This window comes from Cryptomeria japonica, chromosome 2 (assembly GCF_030272615.1).
Source record: "Cryptomeria japonica chromosome 2, Sugi_1.0, whole genome shotgun sequence".
In the NCBI taxonomy this organism is placed as follows: domain Eukaryota; kingdom Viridiplantae; phylum Streptophyta; class Pinopsida; order Cupressales; family Cupressaceae; genus Cryptomeria; species Cryptomeria japonica.
The window spans coordinates 634,630,606-634,654,805 of NC_081406.1; the positions used below are offsets into that span (position 1 = coordinate 634,630,606).

General features: G+C 38.9%; 1 protein-coding gene across 2 annotated transcripts in view; it reads left to right on the forward strand.

Annotated features, from left to right (window-relative positions):
* LOC131046894 (TATA-binding protein-associated factor BTAF1) overlaps nucleotides 1-24,200 on the forward strand; it is a 158,443-nt gene that overhangs the window by 115,571 nt on the left and 18,672 nt on the right. For both annotated transcript variants that reach the window (XM_057980723.2, XM_057980724.2), the window contains 6 exons: nucleotides 12,016-12,120; nucleotides 12,212-12,442; nucleotides 12,550-12,837; nucleotides 12,937-12,986; nucleotides 17,196-17,305; nucleotides 17,410-17,492. In XM_057980723.2, the coding sequence (XP_057836706.2) occupies nucleotides 12,016-12,120; nucleotides 12,212-12,442; nucleotides 12,550-12,837; nucleotides 12,937-12,986; nucleotides 17,196-17,305; nucleotides 17,410-17,492 (867 nt within the window). The remainder of the gene's footprint in view (nucleotides 1-12,015; nucleotides 12,121-12,211; nucleotides 12,443-12,549; nucleotides 12,838-12,936; nucleotides 12,987-17,195; nucleotides 17,306-17,409; nucleotides 17,493-24,200) is intronic.

Genomic DNA, 24,200 nt, shown 5'->3' on the forward strand with positions numbered 1-24,200 from the left:
TCACGATAATAAATGTTTGAATGAGAGACTTCATTCTCTCATTCAATCATTTATTTTACTGAGGCTATCATGCATTAACACTCCCTCTTAGCTAGGTAAGATAAATGTAAAAGGTATTGGGAGCAATATTCATAAATCGTATGATGCTCATCTTGGGACCATAGTTTCAAGATGTGAATCGCCTCTGTCGGTGATTCTATTCACAAACTCTTGAGTGGATTGCCTCTGTCGGCGATTCTATCCACAAGCTCTTGTGTGGATTGCCTCAGTCGGCAATTCTATCCACAAGCTCTTGTGTGGATTGCCTCAGTTGGCGATTCTATCCACAAGCTCTTGTGTGGATTGCCTCAGTCGGCGATTCTATCCATGAGCTCTCACGTGGATTGCCTCAGTCGGCGATTCTATCCATGAGCTCTTACGTGGATTGCCTCAGTCGGCGATTCTATCTATGAGCTCTTACGTGGATTGCCTCAGTCAGCGATTCTATCCATGAGCTCTTGTGTGGATTGCCTCTGTCAGCGATTCTATCCACAAGCTTTTACGTGGATTGCCTCAGTCGGCGATTCTATCCACAATCTTGAGTTATTGTAAGATCGTCACCTTCCAATAACCTCAAAAATACAAGTGGAAATCATTTGGAAGTCGTCACTTCCTTATGATTTACACAAGGCCCATAAAATAATTATTAGTATTAATAATAATAATCAATATTTACAATTTTTACCTCAGAAGTGCTCAATCTTGATTAGTAAGCTCCCTCTCAATCACAAGGTATCTTGAGTTTCTTCTAGAGAACATATTTTTTTGAACATACGTCTGAATTTCTGACTTCAGTAAGGGATGCTTGTAGTTTAAGTTTGAGAGGACAAGTTCTTGCAATGTGGCCATATTCGAGACTTTCAAGGAGATATCAATCTGATCTTAATCGGATCTTCCTTCAGGCGGTTATGCTTTATAGAAGGAAACTTGGCTCTGATACCATGTTAATTTTGTGGATCAAAATTAAAAATTATCTTGTTCTATGTATTATCTATCACTGAATTGTTGTATAAATCTGATTGTCTTCTTTTATGTTGCAGGAGAGGAGGAGCATTTTTATTTTCAATGTCCATTCTCACACATTTCATTTGGTATATATGTAGTGGGCTGGGTACGGTCAATCGATGCCTTGACCGGCCATGTCTTTTGGACATGGCCGATCAAGACATCACTTGATCATGCCCCCTCACGATAATAAACGTTTGAATGAGGGATTTCATTTATCTCTCATTCAATCATTGATCTTACCGAGGCTATCATGCATTAACACATCATTCGCCTCCTCTCAATTCTACACATTGAATAAATCTATCACCGTGTTTGCAGCATAACTAGTGGTCATTTATAATTCCCCTTAAGCTCTAATGTGACTACCCTTGAACTTGGTGGAACACAAGTAGAATGAATTGAAACTTGTGCATTTGGGTTATTCCTAGTATTACTAGGAGTAGGAGCCCTCAATGGAAAAGGGGTTGGTACTAGACTTTTTTCAATTGACAATCCTAGACAAACTCCTACACCTTTGCCAATGACATAAAGGAGGTGTGAATTGACTCTTGTGATGTAGCCTTGAAATTGATTTTGGAATGAGGCTTAGAAGTGTACTTATAAGTTTTTTTAAAGTCCTTAGGGTTTGGGTGGAGAATGTATACCATTAGGGTTAGGGTTAGTGGCATACAATTTTTTTTTGTTAATTTTAAAGAAAATAACTTTCAATTTGTTTTGGCATGGAGGACGCTTGGAAGTCCTTTGGACACTTGGGGGACTCTTGGGACTCCACTAGATATCCCTGTCCCCAAATGAAGGGGACATCTCAAGGGTGTGGGTGGTGGTGGTGGGATGGTCCTAGGAGTCCTCTAGACGACAGGTATATGTCCCCTCCACGTCTCCATGTCCCCAAGACATCCCCATCTATGGGACAGGGGTACTAGGGATGGGGGATGTATAAGAACCTACCAAGGGTTCTCAACTCAGACAACGTAGGTTTAGTTGAACCTGTTGTGTTTTATGTTTTGTATTTTGCAATTTCTAACAAGAAGGCTAGTTTTGAACAAATAGTATGCAAAAAGCAACATTGGAAAAAAATGGAAATTAATTGAACTTCATACAATTAGGATTATCAAACCCTTATTACATCCAATTTGCATAAACACCTTCAATAAAGAAATCAAACAAGACCAGGAAGATTTATTGTCAAATACCTCAAATTTATGAAACCCCTTATTTATCCTTGCTGCCGTACAACAACAAATAATGACAGCAAAATTATTTATCAGTCCAAACTACCCGGAATGGTGAGTTAGCAGCTCATACTAAAACTACCGGCTAGGTGTCTCCGTTAGGATTTATTTCAGAATTTTTGGACTCCTTCAACAAAATCGTACCCTTTCAAGGAAGAAAGGTACGACAGATCTGCATGCTGTACATGCACAAAAACCCCAGCTGTAAACACACTTATTTTTGCCTCTGTTTTGACTCTGTGGCTGCAATCAATCCTTTGCATAAAATGAATAAAACCCTTTCTAATCTGCCCAATCTTGGTTCCTGGATAAAACCAACTGAAAGCAAAATCAATTGATATTTCACAGCCTCTAATGCTGATGCACAAAAATCCACCGTTTTCCTGTATCGATACTTTCAGATCATCTGCAGGAAGAAACCCCTGCTGAAACCCTCAAACCAAAGTCTCCTCAGAGCAAACTCAATATCAAATCTTCACATAATGAAAAGAAGTTTAGGGTTTGGTGTGATTCCCAAGAAAAATACAATTTGGCATTAAATGATGTTTTAACTTTTAATATTTATTTTTGACTACTGAGGCTTCAAAAATAAATCTCTTTTCAGTTTAATATAAAAGTGGCCCCATTTGATGAGAAATAGACCCTCACTTAAGTTGTAACTTAAAGTGACTTAAAAATATTAAAACATTAAAGTTCGCCATTTAATATTTAATTAAAGTAATTAAAAATAAATATTAATATCTCTCTAAGTATCCATCCGAATTGCTTGTTGTCAGAACTGGAGACTGCCAAGCCATACTCTGCCACTACCCAACCCATTGGCTAAAAATAGCAGGATTGCTAAAAATAGAAAGTGTCTCAAACGGAGTCTTGGAGACCTCAAATGAAAGCCTGTCCTGTAATGCTCACTCTAAAGATGAAGAATCAATCTCCGGGAGACCCTCTAACCAACCTCATCAGCCTACGAGGGTCAGTGATAGGCTAATCTACTCAACTGGCAGATGTCAACTAGAAGGGGACATCACAGTCCGCCCCTCCTGAAATTGCTTGTCCTCAAGCAATCTCAACTCCGGATGTTGTATAATCTCCTTGCTTTCCCAAGTAGCATCCTCTACCGGTAAATCCTTCCATTTCACCAAGTACTCTGTGATAGTACGTCTTCTGAAATTCCTCTCCCTGAACTCAATGATAGCCTCAGGTACAAGTATCAACTTTCCCTCATCATCTAGGGGTGGTAAAACTTTAGAAGGAACAATATGGTGTGCCAACGCCTTTTTGAGACGTGACACGTGAAACACATTGTGTACTTTGCTATCTGCCGGTAAATCCAACTCATAAGCCACCTCACCTATATGCTTGGTCACTCTGAAAGGGCCATAATATCGTGGCTTGAGCTTCTCTGCTCCACTCCTCCCGAGAGTAGACTACCGATATGGCTGCAACATCAAATACACCATGTCTCCTACCTCAAATGACCTCTTTGTCCTCTTCTGATCATCATATTGCTTTTGCTGATTTTGTGCCTTGGCTATATTCTCCTTAAGAGTCTTCACAATGTCCTGGCTCTCCTGTAGCATGTCTCCCGCACTAGGCACCCTACTGTCACTCAGGAATAAGTCAATTAAACTAGGAGGCTCATTACCGTACAGTGCTGGAAATGGTGTCATCTGAATGGACATGTGGTGAGTGGTATTGTAACAATACTCACAAAGGTAAATCCACTTCACCCACGCCTTTTGCTGCCCTGAAATGTAGTTCCTGAGGTATCCCTCCACCCATTTATTAACTATCTCAGTCTGACCATCAGTCTAAGGGTGGTAACTGGTGCTCGGTGAAAGCTCGGTCCCACAGAGTCTGAAAAGCTCCTGCCAAAAGTGGCTCAAAAACCGATTATCCCTATCACTGACAATAGTTCGAGGCAAGCCATGTAATTTGAATACCTCTTTGAAGAACAACTCTGCTACCTGAATAGTTGAATAAGTGGTGGTAATCGGATAGAAATGGGCATACTTCGTCAAACGATCCACAACCACAAATTTGCAATCACGTCCCTGTGCTCTCGGCAACCCTGTGATGAAATCCATAGATAGACATTCTCACTTCTTGTCAGGAATTGGAAGTGGCTGAAGTAAACCAGCAGGGTATGTATGCTCCTGTTTATTCTGCTGACAAACAGGGCACTCTCTAACATACTGTAGAACATCCGCCTTGAGCCCTTTCCACGTGAAGCGCTCACGAACCTGTTTGTAGGTTTTGAAAAACCCGGGATGTCCTGCCATCGGTTCATCATGAAAGAACCACAGTACCCTACTCCTCAACTTTGATCCTGGGATCAAGTACACTCTCCCCTTGTAAATGATCAAGTCATTGACAACTGTATGCTTGCTGTCCACTATTGATCCCTCTATCACACTTGCAGCCCAGCTATCTTTGGCATACTCTGCCAATATAATATGCTGCCAATCCTTTGCTATCTGGACCATAGAACTCAGGTGGGGACGACGTGACAAGGCATCTGCAACTACATTCTGTGTGCCTTTGATATAGGAAATATCAAAGTTATAAGCCTGAAGTTTGCTGACCCATTTTTGTTGCTTTTTATTTAAGTCACGCTGCCCAAGGAAATGTCTCAAACTATTGTGTTCAGTCTTAGTGCAGAACTTGCTGCCCACTAAGTACTGTCTAAACTTGGCCAGTGCATGCATTATGGCCAACATTTCCTTATCATAAATGCTGTAATTCCTCTCAGGGCCACAGAGTTTCCTACTCTCATATGCAATAGGGTGCTTGTCTTGCATAAGCATCGCCCCAATGCCCTCACCAGAGGCATCACATTGTAACTCAAATGACTTCGAGAAGTCAGGTGTAGCAAGTACTGGACATGAAGTCATGAGCTCTTTGAACCTATCAAAACACTCCTGGGCCTCAGGAGTCCATAAGAAGGCACCCTTCTTCATCAAGTCTGTCAAAGGTGCTGCATGGCGTGAATAACCGTTAACAAAAAGGCGATAGAAACCACATAGGCCCAAGAACCCACGCAACTGAGTAAGGTTCACTGGAGTAGTCAATCTACAATAGCACGGATCTTCTCTGGATCCATCCGCACTCCCTCTGCACTGCTAATATGGCCCAAGTACAATAACTCAGTCATTCCATGGTCACATTTGGATTCCTTGGCATACAAGGACTCCCTACCCAAAATGCTCAAAACTGTATCTAAGTGACTGAGGTGCTCCTCTCAAGTACAAGTGTAAACCAATATATCATCAAAGAACACCAATACTGATTTCCTCAATTGATGTCTGAAGACTTTGTTCATTGTGGATTGGAAAGTAGCAGGTGCATTGGTTAGCCCAAATGGCATAACCACAAACTCAAAATGTCCATAATGACAACGAAAAGCAGTATTCTCAATATCCTGCTCACAGACACTAATCTGGTGATAGCCTGATCTCAAATCAATCTTTGAAAAATAACAGGCACCATGTAACTCATCTATGAGCTCATCAATACGCGGAATGGGATAACTGTTTTTGATCGTCCGCTTATTAAGGACCCTGTAATCAATACACATTCGCAATGTGCCATCCTTCTTCACCAAAACAACTGAAGAAGCAAAGGGGGACTTACTAGGCCAAATATGTTCCATAGCCAGAAGCTCTTGTATGGTTTTCTCTATTTCATCTTTCAGGCGCTTTGGATGTTTGTATGGAGTAATCATCACTGGCTTCGCACCCTCCTCTAGCTCAATGATGTGCTCAAAACCCCTATCTGGTGGCCTCCTTGATGGTATGTCACTGAAAACCTTGTTATGTTTGGTTCTCAGTATCTGAATGTCAAGATGATATTCAACTTTCTGAGCATCCTGTTGTATAGGTATAATCATACACTTTGCTGCCCACTCAGTCTGATCGTGGCGTACAAGCCTCTCCATCCGCTTGAGTGTAATCATCCTAAAGCTGCTGTCCTTAATAGCTTTCAGCACATGTGTCTTTCCATCAACAGTGAAAGACATCTCCATCTCCTGCAAGTCAAGTGTAAACTTTCCTAGCTCATGCAACCACCTCATACCAAGGACCAAATCTGTATCACCCATCTGAACCACATAGAAACCCGTTTTGAACTCATAGTTGTTTACACGCAATGGGAGTTGTGTAATCATCCTGTTACACTTTAAAGTGTAACCATTTGCCACCCTCACATGGATGCCCTCAAACTCCTCTATTTGGATTCCTCTCTTCTCAACTAACCTGGCATCAATAAAGTTATGTGTGGCTCTGGTATTTAGTAGGGTAATAACTTTCTGACCAGCAAGTACTCCTCTCATTCTGAATAACCCTTCCTGCTGAATACTAGTGAGAAGTGCTTCCTTAAGGTGTTCATCACCTTCTGCATCCATCTTGTCAAGTCTCAGAGGACCCCGTGTGTCATTTTCAGCCTCTAAATCATCATAACCAACAGGCTGACCTTCTTGATCAGATTTTGAATCTTCATAATATGCCTACATTACTCTGTTTGCCTTGCCCTTAGGCCTCAAAGGACAGTCATGGTTGGGATCATATGGACCTTTGCAATAAAAACATAGTTTTTTCTGCCTCAAATCGTTAAGTGTCTCACGATCTAAGGGGGGAGCTGCCGTCTTCCCTTTGTAATCATTTCTAAAGTCTGATTTTTCTTTCCCTTTGCTGTAATTCTTATTATCTTTGAAAGACGTTGATCCTTTTGACCCAAATTTATTTTGTGTGGCTGTCACATCCATACTTCGTGCCTTTTTTATGGCAAGTAGAAGTGTTGGGGGATCAAATGCTTTGACCCAACCTCTCAAAGGCTCCATGAGTCCCTCTATAAACAAGACTACTAATCGCTGATTTGACATGTTATTTACCATGCATGACGATTTCAAAAACTCTGAAACATACACCTCCAAGTTCCCTGTTTGTTTCAGCTGTGCTAACTCACAGAAGTAAGACTTTGGGTCTTTCTTATCAAACCTCTCCACTAACAAATCAGCAAACTCTTGACAGGTGGTAATCTCATCATGTTGGAGAGTGATGAGTCCATTATGCCACCACTCATGTGCAGTACCGTCCAAATGTAAGGTTGCAAACTTAATTGCATCCCTTTCAATCATGGGTCTTAGTGTGAAGTATGTATCCAGTTTATGGATCCAGGACTTAGCTGTAACTGCACCGCTGCCATCATAATAAGGTAGAGTGAGCTTGCTTGTGGCAAACTCAAGATCTCTATGTTGGAAACAAGGCCTCCTCTCTTGCCTGTTTCTCTCTACCTCTCGTTTTTGCCTCATGAACTGATCAAAATTCAGATTTTGCCTAACATTAGGTGGAAGAAGACTCCACTCATCATGTACCGTCATGACATTATCAACAAAGATAGGCTCTGCCTTAGCTCTAGCAACATCCTCAGGTTCCTCTACCAAGAAATTAGGCCTTGAAGGCCTGTCAACTATGCGTGTAGTTGCTTGTGAGGTCTAGGAATATTGGCTACACTCCTATTATCCTCTGGTTCCTGATTGTGTCGGTTTGGAGGATTCATACGCTCCATCATGGTGGTGAGTGTCTGTAAAGCCTGAGCAACCTGCTGCTGCCCCATAGCCATAGTCCTAAAAAATTCTCTTCTCCTCATCCTCAACTTTGTGGCCTCTGGGTGGGCTGCTTGTATGCCTATCACCCATAGTGTCTGACTGCCTGTTAAGACTCTGTTCTCCTTCAAGGAGGGCTCTTTTGCGTGTGTAATACCTGTGTGAACCCACTTCCTGTGATTGCATGTAACTTCTAAACCCTTAGGATGGCAGGATTTAGCTCTGATACCACTGTAAGAACCTACCAAGGGTTCTCAACTCAGACAACGGAGGTTTAGTTGAACCTGTTGCGTTTTATGTTTTGTATTTTGCAATTTCTAACAACAAGGCTAGTTTTGAACAAATAGTATGCAAAAAGCAACATTGGAAAAAGCTGGAAATTAATTGAACTTCATACAATTAGGATTATCAAACCCTTATTACATCCAATTTGCATAAACACATTCAATAAAGAAATCAGACAAGACTAGGAAGATTTATTGTCAAATACCTCAAATTTATGAAACCCCTTATTTATCCTTGCTGCCATACAACAGCAAATAATGACAGCAAAATTATTTATCTGTACAAACTACTCGGAATGGTGAGTTTACCAGCTCATACAGAAGCTACCACCTAGGCGTCTCCTTTAGGATTTATTTCAGAATTTTTGGACTCCTTCAACAAAATCATACCCTTTCAAGGAAGAAAGGTACGGCAGATCTGCAGGTTGTACATGCACAAAAACCCCAGCTTTAAACACACTTATTTATGCCTTTGTTCTGACTCTGTGGCTGCAATCAATCCTTTGCATAAAATGAATAAAACCCTTTCTAATCTGCCCAATCTTGGCTCCTAGATAAAACCAACTGAAAGCAAAATCAATTGATATTTCACAGCCTCTAATGCTGATGCACAGAAATCCACCGTTTTCCTGTACCGATACTTTCAGATCATCTGCAGGAAGAAACCCCTGCTGAAACCCTCAAGCCAAAGTCTCCTTAGAGCAAACTCAATATCAAATCTTCACATAATGAAAAGAAGACCTAAAAACTTCTTTTATCTCTTCCTTTTAGGGTTTGGCACGATTCCCAAGAAAAGTACGATTTGGCATTAAATGTTGTTTTAACTTTTGATATTTATTTTTGACTATCGAAGCTTCAAAAATAAATCCCTTTTCAGTTTAATATAAAAGTGGCCCCATCCGATGAGAAATAGACCCTCACTTAAGTTATAACTTAAAGTGACTTAAAAATATTAAAACATTAAAGTTCACCATTTAATATTTAATTAAAGTAATTAAATATTAATATCTCTCTAAGTATCCATCCGAATTGCTTGCCGCCAGAACTGGAGACTGCCAAGCCATACTTTGCCACTACCCAACCCACTGGCTAAAAATAGCAGGACTGCTAAAAATAGAAAGTGTCTCAAACGGAGTCCTGGAGACCTCAAATGAAAGCTTGTCCTGTAATGAAGAATCAATCTCTGGGAGACCCTCTAACCAACCTCATCAGCCTACGAGGGTCAATGATAGGCTAATCTACTCAGCTGATAGATGTCAACTAGAAGGGGACACCATCTATGGGACAGGGGTACTAGGGGTGGGGGATGCATGTCCATGGAACACATGTAATAAATTTATTTATAGGTTGTGATTGAGAGTACAATGATGTATCACAAGAGGAGGCTGTTTAGGTGGCAAGATTCCTTAGAATTGGCCTCTTTATAATATGCTCCAGTATTCATTCCTTATCAGATTCATTTTCATTTTGGTTTATACACACATTTCTATGAGTACTATGCACTGTTGTCTATCAAGATTAAGCTGTATCATGTTGACAATTTGTGCACTGGTGGTGTCCTAATAATTCTTATTATTCTGATATTTCTGATGAGTTTCCCACGATTAATTGCAGATATATCTTAGCTTGATAATTTGTGCGTAGTCTTTATGCTCTTAATAAGTAAGATGTTAAAAAAGCTTGTATAATGTATGTAATTTACTGCCCTAATTTTTTTCTGTCCACCCATCTGTTTTACCCCTGAGGTGTGTGTGTGCATTCAGTGCATAACAGTACAGTAATATAGAAACGGTGGCAGTACACAAAGATGCAAGTGAGAAGAACTCATATGTCTATATTCATTGATTCCACAATACCAGTACATTCAAAACATAGTCTCCCTTCCGCCTATCACATATATTGAAATAGAAGCCCAAGTACATAGATATAGGTGTCGGTACAGGCTGTTCGGTGCCAACTGCCGGCAACCGTCACGTAACCACCGACCCTTAACACACTTAACATTCTAATTACAATATGACATAATTACCCGACAACATCATCCCCCACAAAAAAGAAGGTCGTCTCCTGACAACTTACAAACAAAATGGGGAATGACACCAAGACTAAACAATAAAAATCAAAGTTGAGGGGGTACAAAGGGCGTCCCTGATGCAGAAGGTGCCGACGGTGCTGCCAATTGCTCCCTAAGCTGGTGGACCTGCTGCGTCCCATGCTTCAGATCTCGCTCAGCGACCAACTGCCTTTCCCTGGATTTCTTCACCATAAAAACTGCTTCCATGAGCTCCTTCTGCTTGCCATCCAACTCCTCGAGGGCAGAGGTGAGACGGGTCTCAAGGGCTGTCCGCTTTGCCACTTCCTACGTGCGCCCCGCCGTCTCCTGGACCAACTCTGCCTTGGCACCGGACAAACTGTACCGACACCTATATATATGTACTTGGGCTTCTATTTCAATATAACATAATTACCCGACAACACCATCTATGATGAAAATAATTTTAGCAATGCATTCTTACATGTCAATATTTTATTCAGAATTATTAATCGTGGTGCAAGAAATTGCTCTTTCTCTCTCCCTCTTTCCCTCTTTCCCTCTCTCCCATGTTGTGAGCACTTAATGATAATTGAAATAATTTGCTATGTTCAGTTAAATTTCCTGTTAATTCTACAGTTACCAGAGCATCGTTTCGTTCCTGTATCTATCATTGGTTTCCATCCACAAAGCAGTATTTTCTTTCCTATATCAGTACTGTGTCTATCTAGAGCCTAGCACAAATCCCTTTGTGAATGCAAAAAGTGATAATGAATAGTAATTGTTTTAAGCACACCATTGATATTGAAATATTGAATTGGGTTAATCAAATTTTACATACACATACATGCATACGCATGTATACACATGCATGTGCTCACACACACCCACACTCATGCAATGTGCTTATACTTGCTATGGTAAAATTTCGTAGAGATTCTTCATATGTTTCCCATATCTATCATTGGTTTCTTTCTCAGCTAACAATAGCAATGTATGTGTGCGTGTGTGCACATGCTCATGTGTGGGTGTATGTGCACATGTGTGAACAATTTGATAAGCCCCATTTGATCTTAACGGTGTGCTTAAAATGTTTACTTTTCATTAACACTTTATACATTCACAAAGGGATTTGTGCTCTGATCTAGATAGAAACTAGTAGCGAATAGGAAAGAAAGATGTGTGCATGTGAAAATTTTGATAAAGATCTTTCCAAATTCAATAAAACACTTCTTATCTCATGTCATTCTTAAACCATTTGTTTTTCATTATCATTTTATACACCCACAAAGGGAGTTGAATTCAGATACTGATATATCTGAAGAGAGTTTTACTCAGAAAAATCATAAAAGAGTGAACTCACTTGGATCTAGATGGAAGCCAATAGTGGTATAGAATAGAAAGGTGTGTGTGTGTGTACATGTAAATTTTCATAAATCCCTTTTGATATAAATCCCTTTTGATATTGATGCCACGATTAAACTGTTTACTTTCATTGGCACTTTATACATCCACAAAGGAAGTTGAACTTGGATAAATCCCAAAAGAGTTAATCCACTTTAGCAGTAGACTACAAGGTTGGATTTCACTCTGTATGTTTACTGATCTTTCAGTAGCCCATTTTTGACAAGTTTGATTGTGAGGATGGGGCCTGAGTTTGCATTGATGTGATAGAGGTGGCAACTTTGGATGATAATCGATATCCTCATTCATGAATATAGATGGCTGTACAAATGATAATATTATTGAAATATCAGTTTGCGATTATTGTAAAATTTTAACTTCTCTATTGGGGACTGACTTCATAGTTGCTTATTGCAGTTTCAGTCCACTTATGGGAAACCAATATTGGCTGCAAGAGATGTGAAGCGTTCAGCCAAGGATGCAGAAGCTGGTGCCCTTGCCATGGAAGCACTACACAAACAGGTGTGAATCTGAGCTAAATAGTGAGAAATGCTTTCTGTTTATGACCTTATATATACCTTTAATTCAAATTGTTGACTTATTTGTGCGATAGGTCATGCCTTTTCTTCTTCGACGAACAAAAGATGAAGTATTAGCTGATCTGCCAGAAAAAATAATTCAGGACCGGTATTGTGATTTGAGTCCTGTACAGCTGAGACTTTATGAACACTTTTCTAGGTCAGAAGCTAAAAAGGAAATATCTACCTTGGTTGAGGCTTATGGGTCATCAGGTGCAGATGACGAGCCTACCACCACATCAAAGGCATCTTCCCATGTCTTCCAGGTAAGGAGATTCATTATAGGCCTGGGCAATTAATGCTGTCTCTTTTTGGTCTTCATTCCTTTTCAATATCTCATATCTAAGTTTATTGTCTATGGTTGTTCGTCCAGGCTTTGCAATACTTGCTTAAATTGTGCAGCCATCCATTGCTTGTAATAGGAGATGCACCATCTGATTCTCTTGTGTCAAAGCTATCTGAGTGCATTCCTGATAGTAAAGATATCAGAACAAGCTTGCATGATCTGCAGCATGCTCCAAAATTGGTTGCTCTTCAGGAAATACTTGAAGAATGTGGAATAGGCACAGAGAATGGAATAGGTATGGAAAGCTCAGGTAGCGAAGATGCAGCTGTTGCAGAAGGCAGTCAGCACAGGGTCCTTATTTTTGCTCAGCACAAAGTAAGCTGTTATACTGATGGTCATTCTGTTATCAGCTTGTAGCTATAAATGGTTTCTTGCTATTCGTGTTTTCTGAATATATCAACATTTGACATGCAGGCATTTTTGGACATAATTGAGAAGGACCTGTTTCAAACTCGTATGAAAAGGTTGGATATCATCTGGTGTCTCATCTTTTATGTATATTTTGATAGATAAATTGACACCCAGTAACATTGGCTTTCTGATGTTGAATAAGATCTATTTGTTTTTTCCAATCTAATCAGACGTTCCACTTATAAACCTCTACCAACTCCTGAATTATGGGAGACCCTTTATAAGGTAATTTATGCTATATGTTGTGTGACTGAGATGTCATCATGTTTGGAGTGGAACACTACCTTCTGATCGCTGGTCTTTTGCTGTCATATTTTAATGTCATTTCCCAGTTTTAACTACTTGATATTATTGTTAGTATAGAGGTATCTGGTTTCTAAGTCCTGTGAAATACTTAGATGTGTTCAGGGGTACTTCAAGGCCATTAAATGGTGGTAGTTTTGGGATTCCAATTGTACTTCTTGTAGCCCCATGCTTGTCCTTGTTTTAACCCATGCTCTCAAGTGATGGCTGGGATCCTGGAGTAGTGCAAGGAACACAATATGGATCTGAATTGGATGAAGATCCATGAATTCTAGGCCCAATACTTACACTGCCACTATGTGATATCCCAGCCTAAATGCTGCGGTGGTGCGGATTCCTGTTGGGCGTGTACCTAGGGTTGAGACCCACCCACGATCGGGCAGCCACGTGTCCACGAGGGTGCTGGCCTGCGCTGGCAGTCTGGGCTTTTGGCTTAGTGGTGGCCTTGCTTGGTATCAGAGCCGAGGTCTCGAGGTCGAGCCCCGTGGAGCGTGGTGGGTTGTGATATCCCAGCCTAAATGCTGCGGTGGTGCAGATTCCCGCCGGGCATGTACCTAGGGTTGGGACCCACCCACGATCGGGCAGCCACGTGTCCAGGAGGGGGCTAGCTTGCGCTGGCACTCTGGTGGGACGGAAACCCCACTCTTAATGCCATTGGGCACCATTCACCACCAGTACGGGCTTTTGGCGTAGTGGTGGCCTTGCTTGGTATCAGAGCAGCAAGGCAACCACTACCCCAAAAGCTTGGACTGGTGGTGAATGGCGCCCAGTGGTGTTAAGAGTGGGGTTTTCGTCCCTCTAGAGTGCCAGCGCAGGCCAACCCCCTCGTGGACACGTGGCTGCCCGATCGTGGGTGGGTCCCAACCCTGTTTACACGCCCAACGGGAATCCGCACCACCCCAGCATTTAGGATGGGATATCATAGCCTACCATGCTCCGTGGGTCTCGACCTCGACTCTGATACCAAGCAAGGCCACCACTACGCCAAAAGTCTGGATTGGTGGTGAATGGCACCCAATGGTGTTAAGAGTGGGGTTTCCGTCCCACCATAGTGCCAGCGCAGGCCAGCCCCCACGTGGGTGGGTCCCAACCTTGGGTACACGCCCAACAAGAATCCGCACCACCGCAACATTTAGGCTGGGATATCGCACTCTACCATTGCTACTACTCATAGATCCAAGAAATGGAGGAACTAAAGAACTGTCTCCACCAATGGCTGCCATTTCTTCTCTTTGCCTCTGTTAATTCTTTTTGCTACTCAAAAAGTCTTTGATTGACTTTTCAGTTCTTATATAACTTTAGGTGTTGTCTGGGCATGGTTTAGCATCACAACACAGTATGTGTGCATGGTGATACTTCATCTGATTAATACCTCCTCCAAGCATTTTCACTTTGCAATGATTACATGTTATTTCTCCTTTTTTTTTGTTGTCCCAAATATGACATGTTTACAACAAAGATCTCTTCTAACTTGGATCAGTTCATAAATGAATAGTAGGCTGCAATAAATAATAAATGGAAAAAAAATTACATTTACACATTCTAATTAAATTTAAAAAAAAAGAAAAAGAAAACTTAAAACAACTAGGGTTTGCAGCTAAAAATTAAAATAATCTAGGGTTTGATTATCTGATAACTAGGATTTTTTTCCATTAACCTAAAATAAATAAAAAAAGAAAATTCATTACACAATGAAAATTTGAAAATAAGAAAACAATTTTTTTTCTTTTTTTACAAATTTGCTTCAAATTTGCTCCAAATTTGCCCCAAATTAATGGTGGGCTCTTCTAAACCCTCCTTAAGCTCTTCTAGATACATCACAACCTTCTACAAACCTACCCAAATTATCTTCAACCACTGTTTTGTCCTCAAACCAATGTGCTCGTTTTCTCTCTAGTGAGTTATATTTTTCATAGATGTAAAACTTGGCAAAAAATTGCTAAAATTGCGATTAATCCGAAGTATTTTGGCCCGCCGATTTCGCGACCAATTTTTTGTTAAAAATCGCGACTTTAAGGTAAAAAATTTCAAATTAAATGGTAAAAATCGCATTAAAAAAAGGGGCATGCCATTTTCCGATGCAACCCTAAAAAACGCACGATGGGAAATATAAACGACGCAACCTTTTGTTTTTTCTAAACGTGGGACTAGTGGGAGCATTTTTTGACGGCTGCATTTTCAATTTATCCTAAACATGCGATAGGAGCAATGATTCCGATGGCGACGAGGGTGTTTTGTTCCATTTTTCCTCAACGCGCGGACCAACAGAACAAGGTTTAAACTTTAAATACTTTCATAGTGAATGGGGCTATATGTTATTGTGCTCTATAAATTTAGTGTTTATGTGTGTTTTTTTAGAATATTTTAAGAAATTATATATTTTCAAATGTTTGATAATTTTGCCGATTTATTGCCGATTTATTGCCGATTTTTTCCTGATTTTTTGCCAATTCCCGATTTTTAAAATTTTTTCGGCCAAAAGATTTATTGCCGATTAAGAGTTTTTCATCTTTGATATTTTTTACTCAAAAAGTATTTCTTCTCACCTCCTTCTGTTTGAAAACAAAATGAACGTCGTTTTAGGGTGGATGAGATGATTTTAAGTCTTTTGTTTTAAGACTTTATTTTTTTTTTAACCTTAAACTTATGCCTGCCATGGGCAAGTACCTTGCAGGGCTTGCCGAGTCCCGAAGACTTGGTTAAACTCACTTGCCTTGGGACTCCCCAAGTCTCCATGAGTCTTGTAACTATGATTATTACGAACAATAGGTCATTTAGTTTAGTTCATTGATTTTGGCAAACTTAGTAGTCAACTAGTTTAGTTTAGCTCTTCAATAATAAAAAGTCATGGATGATACTGATTCCCTATGTACAGATTTTGAGAAGATTAATAGGTCATTTAGTTTAGTTCATTGATTTTGAAAAGATCTTTAGGCTGAGAAGCTAGTTTAGTTCTTCAATATTGAGGCTTTTCCTTTGTCCACTTGCTTTTTTCTCTTTTTTTCTATCTGGTCTCTGTCAATTATCAATGTGCATTTTATGGTGGCTGTTGATTTATTGTCAAGGGAATCCCATCACATAAGGTTGAGTGCATTTTTTATGATCATTATATTAATGAGTTTTGTGGGACGAAATATGATGTAATCAGGAAGGGAATCTAAGCAAACTAGGCTAGTATATTTTGCATAACTACAAATTATATAATATTCTCAGCTACATTTATATTTATATTGCTTATTTTATTATAAAGGTTTTTATCATTTATGATTAATCCTTTATATTTTCTCTTTGACATAATGAGTTTGATTGTTTTCCTTGTGTTATTATTAGTAGTTAATGCCTAGAGGCAATCTAAAGTGACATCAAGGAGTCTGATATCGTGAGCATGTAAATTATAATAAAATAATAAATATTAAAAACCCCTTAAATTAAATTTGACAATAAATTTATAGAAAAATTGTGTCATTTAAATGTCTAATGTGGTATGATCCTTGAAATAGGCTGCTGAAAGATCACCTCAGGCTTATCTAATAGACTGAAAATTTGATGTACCATAAGGTTATATGTATATTTTTTAAGATCAGTAAAATGCTCATCTCTGTGAGACAAAATATATTATCGTCAAGAAAGGATGCACGTCAAACAAGGTTATATGTATTTTGTTTTTTGAAATAAGTAGACCATCATTTTTTAACATCAAGATTTTGGACTCTGAAAGACTTTGTACTGTAATTTTCATTTTATGATCTGTTACATGATACATTTTGACTGATTATAGGTAATGTCAAGATTGTCTATGTACACTGGAAATTCAGTGTAAAGGCAATAGGGAACTCGGGATTTTTGGCTAGGATGTAATTATACTGAGTTATTATTTTGGCTTTTATTTTCCTCTGTAAAAATAGCGAGTATAATTTTGGCACTACATTGTGAAATGAATTTCTATGTGGTTATTACAGTGTGACATACATGCGTCTGGATGGTTCTGTTGAGCCGTCGAAACGGTTTGATATTGTAAAAACATTCAATTCAGATCCAACTATTGATGTTCTTCTACTGACAACACATGGTGAGTTTATCAAATACTATTTTTTTCTGTGAGAAAATTCATTTATGCAATGAGCATGACCTGTCAAATATTCTAAAAGAGTTGTCTTTTTCGATGCTATACAGTTGGGGGACTTGGTTTGAATCTAACATCTGCAGACACTGTGGTTTTTGTGGAGCATGACTGGAATCCAATGCGAGATCATCAGGTTAGCATTGTTTTTGTTTTTGTGTTGTAGTTTAATGCACTGACATTGTAACTTGTGGATAAGTAGTTATATATGGGAAGATGACTTTGATTTTTTGGTGATTTGTGGACATCGATATAATTTCTTCTTTCGCTTTTTGTGCCTTGATTTTACTCGTATAACTTGAGTGAGTAATAAGGCATCCCCACTTGATGGGATGCAAAATCTTTGAGATCCAAATCTGCAAATGCATTTTGGAATAGGAACATTATGAGCTGATTTGGATTTTTCAAGGAACTTTATTCACGAACCTTTCGAACAAAACATTATGAATTCCTTTCCTGCAAGAAGTCCATCCTTCCAACTTCTTTAATATTAGTATACACAATAATTTATTTAACACATCTATTTCTCAGTATCTTGTTTCCCCTGGTCATAAGAATTCCTTTTTCCATTATACATTCATTTAAAAATTGGAAGTCCAAAGTAAGGATGCAAAACCTTTGGCATTGATTTCCTCAGCAAGACAAGTTATATTCTTAGGAGATAAGCCTGAGGTGATATTTCAGAAGCCTATTTCAAGAGAGGATCATACCCCAATTAGACATCAATTTTCAAATTTTAAATCCTGTCTTTGGAATTAGTGGCATTAGCTATATGCTGTCAAGGTTTCGCATTTAAAGCAAAGCTTTAAACTGAAAGAAGCTCCAAAGATGTTATTTAGGTCATTATACAATAAAAATTACTATACAATTTTTTTATTGTAAAAAATTTAGCCTTTAGAAATCTCAAATTCCTTAATTTTGAAAACTTAATATCTTTTTATTTGGGTAAAAAAACTTTTATATTAAGGAATCTCCAATGCTTTAATCTCCTCTCTCCTGTGAACTGACATTTGCTTCCACATTTCAAGTAGAGCAAGTCTTTTCTAAACTGATTATCAATTTGGTAGGTCACCTTTTTGGAACTAAAACTTATAGTTGCATGGAAATAGTCTACTTTTTATTAAACTTCATTATTGGGAGAATCTGACAAGAAATTTGTCTTATCCTTCTTTACGGGGCCATATAAATGAGGGATCTAACAAAAACTACCAAAGGATTCAGTAACCTTAGTTCGATCTGCATCATGAAGACCTGTTGAGGAGAGTTAGTATGGTTGAAATTGGAGTAAGCAGTCTTTCATAGACCTATAGCTGTTTATATGCCATATCCCAGATGGGATTATATCTAATGACATTTGAAGTTGCCATAGTGTGGATATCATAACCACCACAGCCCAGGAAGAAACTGCATGTGTCATGTACCATTTTTTGATACATAATGTAGGTTGCCAGGAGATAAGTACAGGAGACTGGTACAGGTACCAGTATGCCTATTTTTGAAAATAGGAGATGGATACTTGGAGACCACAATTTTTTCATATAATTTAATGATTTATAGAAAATATCATTACATTCATTTGAAATCCTTTGGCAAGGGTATGGTCAAATGCTAAGTAGGGAATGAAAAACATTTAGGAGAAAAAGGAAGTATCAAACACCCAACAACAATCCAGATCTATACGATAAAAGTGTTGGACACAATGGATCATTGAGAGGGGGGTGAGTCAGTGATTTAAACACTTTTTCTTAAATAGGGATATACTGGTACAATATAAAACAAACAGAGTGCTGACCGGTAGACCAAACAATACAAATTGTGTGTGTGAAAGGATTTGTTATAACATCAATATAACTCATACACAAGAATGCATCACATAACACCAGATATACGAGGAAAACCCAATGTGGGAAAAACCTCGGTGAGAATAGCTGCTGGAGATCTTCTGCTCCAAACCAACCTAACAATGTAAATGATCTGATTACCAAGGTTGAAAAACTCGCACTCGGCAATGACTCAGGAGACCCAAAAATTTTAAAAACTTGGGACTCGCCAAAAACTAGGGGAAAAACTCGACGATAACTCGGCAGATTTATCGAACATTTGAAAATATATAAATTTTTTAAAATAGTCTTCAAAAAGATACATATTATTAGATTTGCACAACATATAACCGATTCCCATCATTTATAAATCAAAATTAGATACCATTTACATATATATTAATGGTGATAATTGATAAGTATAATCCTTAAAAGTAATTAATATAAGATAACAATTATTTTCATATTTGGAAACTTATAAAATATCTATTTGATATTTAATAAAAAGATATAATATTTCAAATATTAAGGTTAAAGACATTCGAATTATTTTATTTTTTAAAATTAAAAATAAAATCAAAATTAAATTACATAATTAAATAAAAATAATTATTAAAAAACAAAAAAGATATATTTAAAAGTAGACTATGTGACTATATATCAAAATATAATCAAGAGTAATATTGCTAATAAATATATTATATAAATATAATGTATATTAATATTAAATATATAAATTATAAATAAAATAGCTCTGAAAACTTTCACTTTGCTCGGTTTGTTGACGGCCACTCTGTGCACTCCTAGCCTCAGTTCGTGTTTCGTTGGCAACCACAGCTCGCAACATTTGGGAGGTTTGTTTAGCCATTAGCATATGAATAATGAATTATGGAGAATTCATGGCTGTGCCCTAACGAAATCACATGACTGTGCGCCGAAAATCTAAGAATTCGAGTCGTGCGCTATCCATGGTGTATTTCGAGTCATAAATAGTTATAAACCTCCGTCGTGTGACTATGAAATGAATGAAATTTTTTAGGTTTTTGCAAGTTTTAGTTTTATTTTGTTTTAACCACCGATTTTTTGCCCGATAACATGCGATTTTTTGCGATTTTCAGCTGTTTAACTTGTGGTGAGTTAGGGCAAAACTCGTTTGCGAGTGACTTGTGGCCAAAAATGGCACGCGAGTACTCGCGAGTTTTCGTGGCAAAAAATGGCACGTGAGTACTCGCGAGTTTTTTAGAAAATCGCAGAGTTTTTCATCCTTGCTGATTACAATTTTAGGGCACCAACCCAAGGAGCACCAACCCCTGATTTATGAGCACCGACTCAAAGGAGCACCAACCCCTGAACAATTTATAGGCTACAACTTAAAGGAGCTACAACCCATGCACTAAGCACCTACTCAGAAAAGACAATATGAAGATTCAAATACAAAAATAAATTCCCTGTTGCAAATGAAGTTTTGCAACCCTTCAATACATTGCTCTACTGGTTTCAATCTTATCGGTCTGTGAAAACTCGACACTCACTGCAACAGTGCCTTTATGTTGGTCCTTACTCTGTTAAAACTTCTCTTCCTTTGTCTGCTAGGTTCACTTCACACTTGCTCACACTTTGACAGGTTCTGTCTCTGTCGGTTCACACACCTTGCCAGTTTCTCCTTCAACACACAATCACTTGAGATTTTCTTGTTTTTCACTTAAACAATCTTTTCTATCTCTCTTTCATTCACCAGCATAATCACATATCATTCTTCAGCAGCAGTCCCATCGATTTAGACTTGTATATTTAAAAACAAGTTTTCCCGCCAAAAACAAATTCAAACTTTAGGCGGTTAGGGTTTCTTTCCTTCGACCAAATCTGTAACAAATCTGATTCGATCTGCCTTGGATTGTTCACTTGCTTTGGGGAGATGCATCTGTAGATTCTATACACATTTTTATTCATCCAATGCATGTTTTCTAAAAATAGCAACTTTACCTTGCTTTAAGGCCTTGATCTTTGTCGACCTCATTTCATCCAATTGTTTCTAACTGAAGGTCAATCTGCAATCAGATTTCGTGCCCCGATCACCATGCCAACAACTACCTGATCATTCTCTGTCATCCATTCTTCCTCGAGCTGCAACAGTCAGATAATATCTCGTGATTTGTGGATTTATCATTTAATGACCACCAACTGCACAGACAGCCATGTCAATGAACATTTTATCGACCTCTGCATGTTTACCAACTCAACTCCCCATTGCACACATCGACATACATTCAACTTACCAACAAAGAGTCGGTTTAAACCTGAACATCCCTATGAGTACAAACCCTTCTACCGGTACAAACCTTTATTGGTATGGCCACCATACTGGACAACTACTTTTACTGGTAGCACATCATACTGACAGTTCATCTTGCCTTCCGGTATGTCTTTGTGCCATTCGTTCTGTTCAGCTCACCGGGTGTTGTTGTGATTCATCTAACATCCGCCTCTTCATCACAAACAACAACCTTCATACCGGTTATAGCTCAAGCATGCCAACACACTCCCGCATCTCACCTCATAACGGTGGTATCATCTATCAACTCATAACATACTTCTCTTTGGTATGCCGGTTCTATCTTCTTCATAGCGGTTGACAGATTTTACTGGTAACCTGCAATATCAGTTGACATCAATGACAACTCAATGCCAACAATCTCCCCCTTTGGCATTGATGTCAACACTTTCTATTCCGGTTTCTCTCCCCCTTTTACAACAATGGCAAAGGGAACCTAAGTCCACCCTTATTCTCTCCCTTTGTCTTCAGCCGGTAGGACACATTCTCCCCCTGTGTCCATTGCTTCATGATTCAAGAGTCATGAGATAGTAACAATTGTTGACTCCCCCTGAAACACACATCTCCCTACACATTTAAGTGCTGTCGGATGGTGGGACAACTCCCATCTTATGTCTCAGGTACTCAAATGTGCTCAAAGGAAGTGGCTTGGTAAATATGTCAGCAATCTGCTCACCAGTTGGAACATACTCTACTATGACCTCCTTATTTGCTACCTTCCCCCTCAAGAAGTGATACTTGATTGCAATGTGTTTTGTTCTTGAGTGCATTACTGGATTCTTGGAGATATTGATTGTACTTGAGTTATCACACCGGATTGGAATAGGTTCCGGTGTCTCCATCTGTATGTCCTTCAGTGTCTGCTTCATTCACAATACCTGTGAACAACATGTAGCAGCTGCTGTAGACTCTGCCTCAGCAGTAGATAATGACACTGAATCTTGCTTCTTGCTGTGCCATGATACTAACCAGTTTCCTAAGTAGAAGACACCTCTACTTGTACTCTTCCGGTTATCAATACTTCTTGCCCAATCTGCATCAGTATAAATAAGCTTGCAAAGAGAAGTCTCCTTTCTTTGGATACCATAGACCATAACTGATAGTTCCTTGCAGATACCTGAAGATTCTCCTGACTGCATTTAAGTGAGACTGTTTAGGAGCAGCTTGGAATCTTGCAACCATGCAAACTGCTTGTACAATATCTGGTCTAGATGCTGTTAGATATAACAAACTACCAATCATAGACGTATACAATGTTTGCTCTACTTCCGAAGACTCATCTAGTTTGCTCAATTTACAACCAGTAATCATGGGAGTACTTACCGGTTTGCTGTCCTCCATTTGAAACTTTTTCAACATGTCTCTAACATACTTGGTTTGTGAGATGAAAATTCCTTTCTCCTGTTGTGAGATCTGCAAACCAAGAAAATAGGACAACTCACCGAGCATGGACATCTCAAATTCTGTGTTCATCTGATTTGCAAATTCTTTGCACATGATGTCCTTGTCTCCACCAAAAATAATGTCATCCACATATACAACAACTATAATCATATGATCTCCATTTACCTTGATATATAAGTTGCTGTTTGCATTCCTTTTCTGGAATCTTTTCTCTTTCAAGTATTTGTCTAATCGGGAATACCATGCTCAGGGGCCTGCTTCAAACCATACAAGGCTTTCTTCAACCAACATCCAAAATTCTCATCATCATGTAATAGATATCCTTCCGGTTGTTCCATATACACTTCTTCTTCAAGATTACCATTCAAGAATGCAGATTTGACATCCATTTGGTAAACCTTGTAACCTTTATAGGCAGAGAAAGCTAAAAACATTTTTATTGCCTCTAACCTAGCAATCGGTGCAAAGGTCTCTTCGAAGTCAATACCTTCCACTTGAGCATACCCTTTGCAAACTAACCTTGCGTTATGCTGGATTATCTTGCCTTATTCATTCATCTTGTTCTGGTAGACCCATTTGGTACCTATGACATTCTTGTCTGCCGGTCTAGGAACAAGTTTCCAAGTTTGATTTTTCTCAATTTGTTTCAGCTCTTCATCCATGGCATCTACCCACTTCTCACTTTTGCTAGCTTCATCAACAATTTTGGGCTCAAGTTCTGGCATGAGGCAGAAGTTTACCTGCTCATCATTTCGGGCTAGTCTCTTCTGGTTTGCACACCTTCATTTTTATCTCCTATGATTTGTTCTTTCGGATGGTTCTTCTACGCATACCGGTTGAAGTTCTTGCTTGGTGCTTCTTGTACTGGTCCATTGTCAAATTGATCTTCATGCTCAACATCTGAATCATCAATACAGGTTGCCGGTGCAGATTCTCTCTTCATCTATTCTCACATTTATACTATCAACCATTTTTCTCAATTTCTTGTTGTAGCATTTGTAGGCTTTGCTATTGGTTGAGTAACCCAAGAAGATTCCTTCATCACTCCAAGAATCAAAACTTCCTAATCTATCAGCATCTCTTTTGATGAAACACTTACTTCCAAACACTCTAAAATGCTTGAGTGATGGTTTTCGGTCATACCATAACTCATAAGGAGTCATTCTACTGTTCACTCTTAGCTGTACCCGGTTTAATGTGTAGACAACAGTATGAACTGCTTCCTTCCAGTATGTATCCGGTATGCTAGCCTCATTCAACATTGTTCTAGCCATCTCCTTCACTGTCC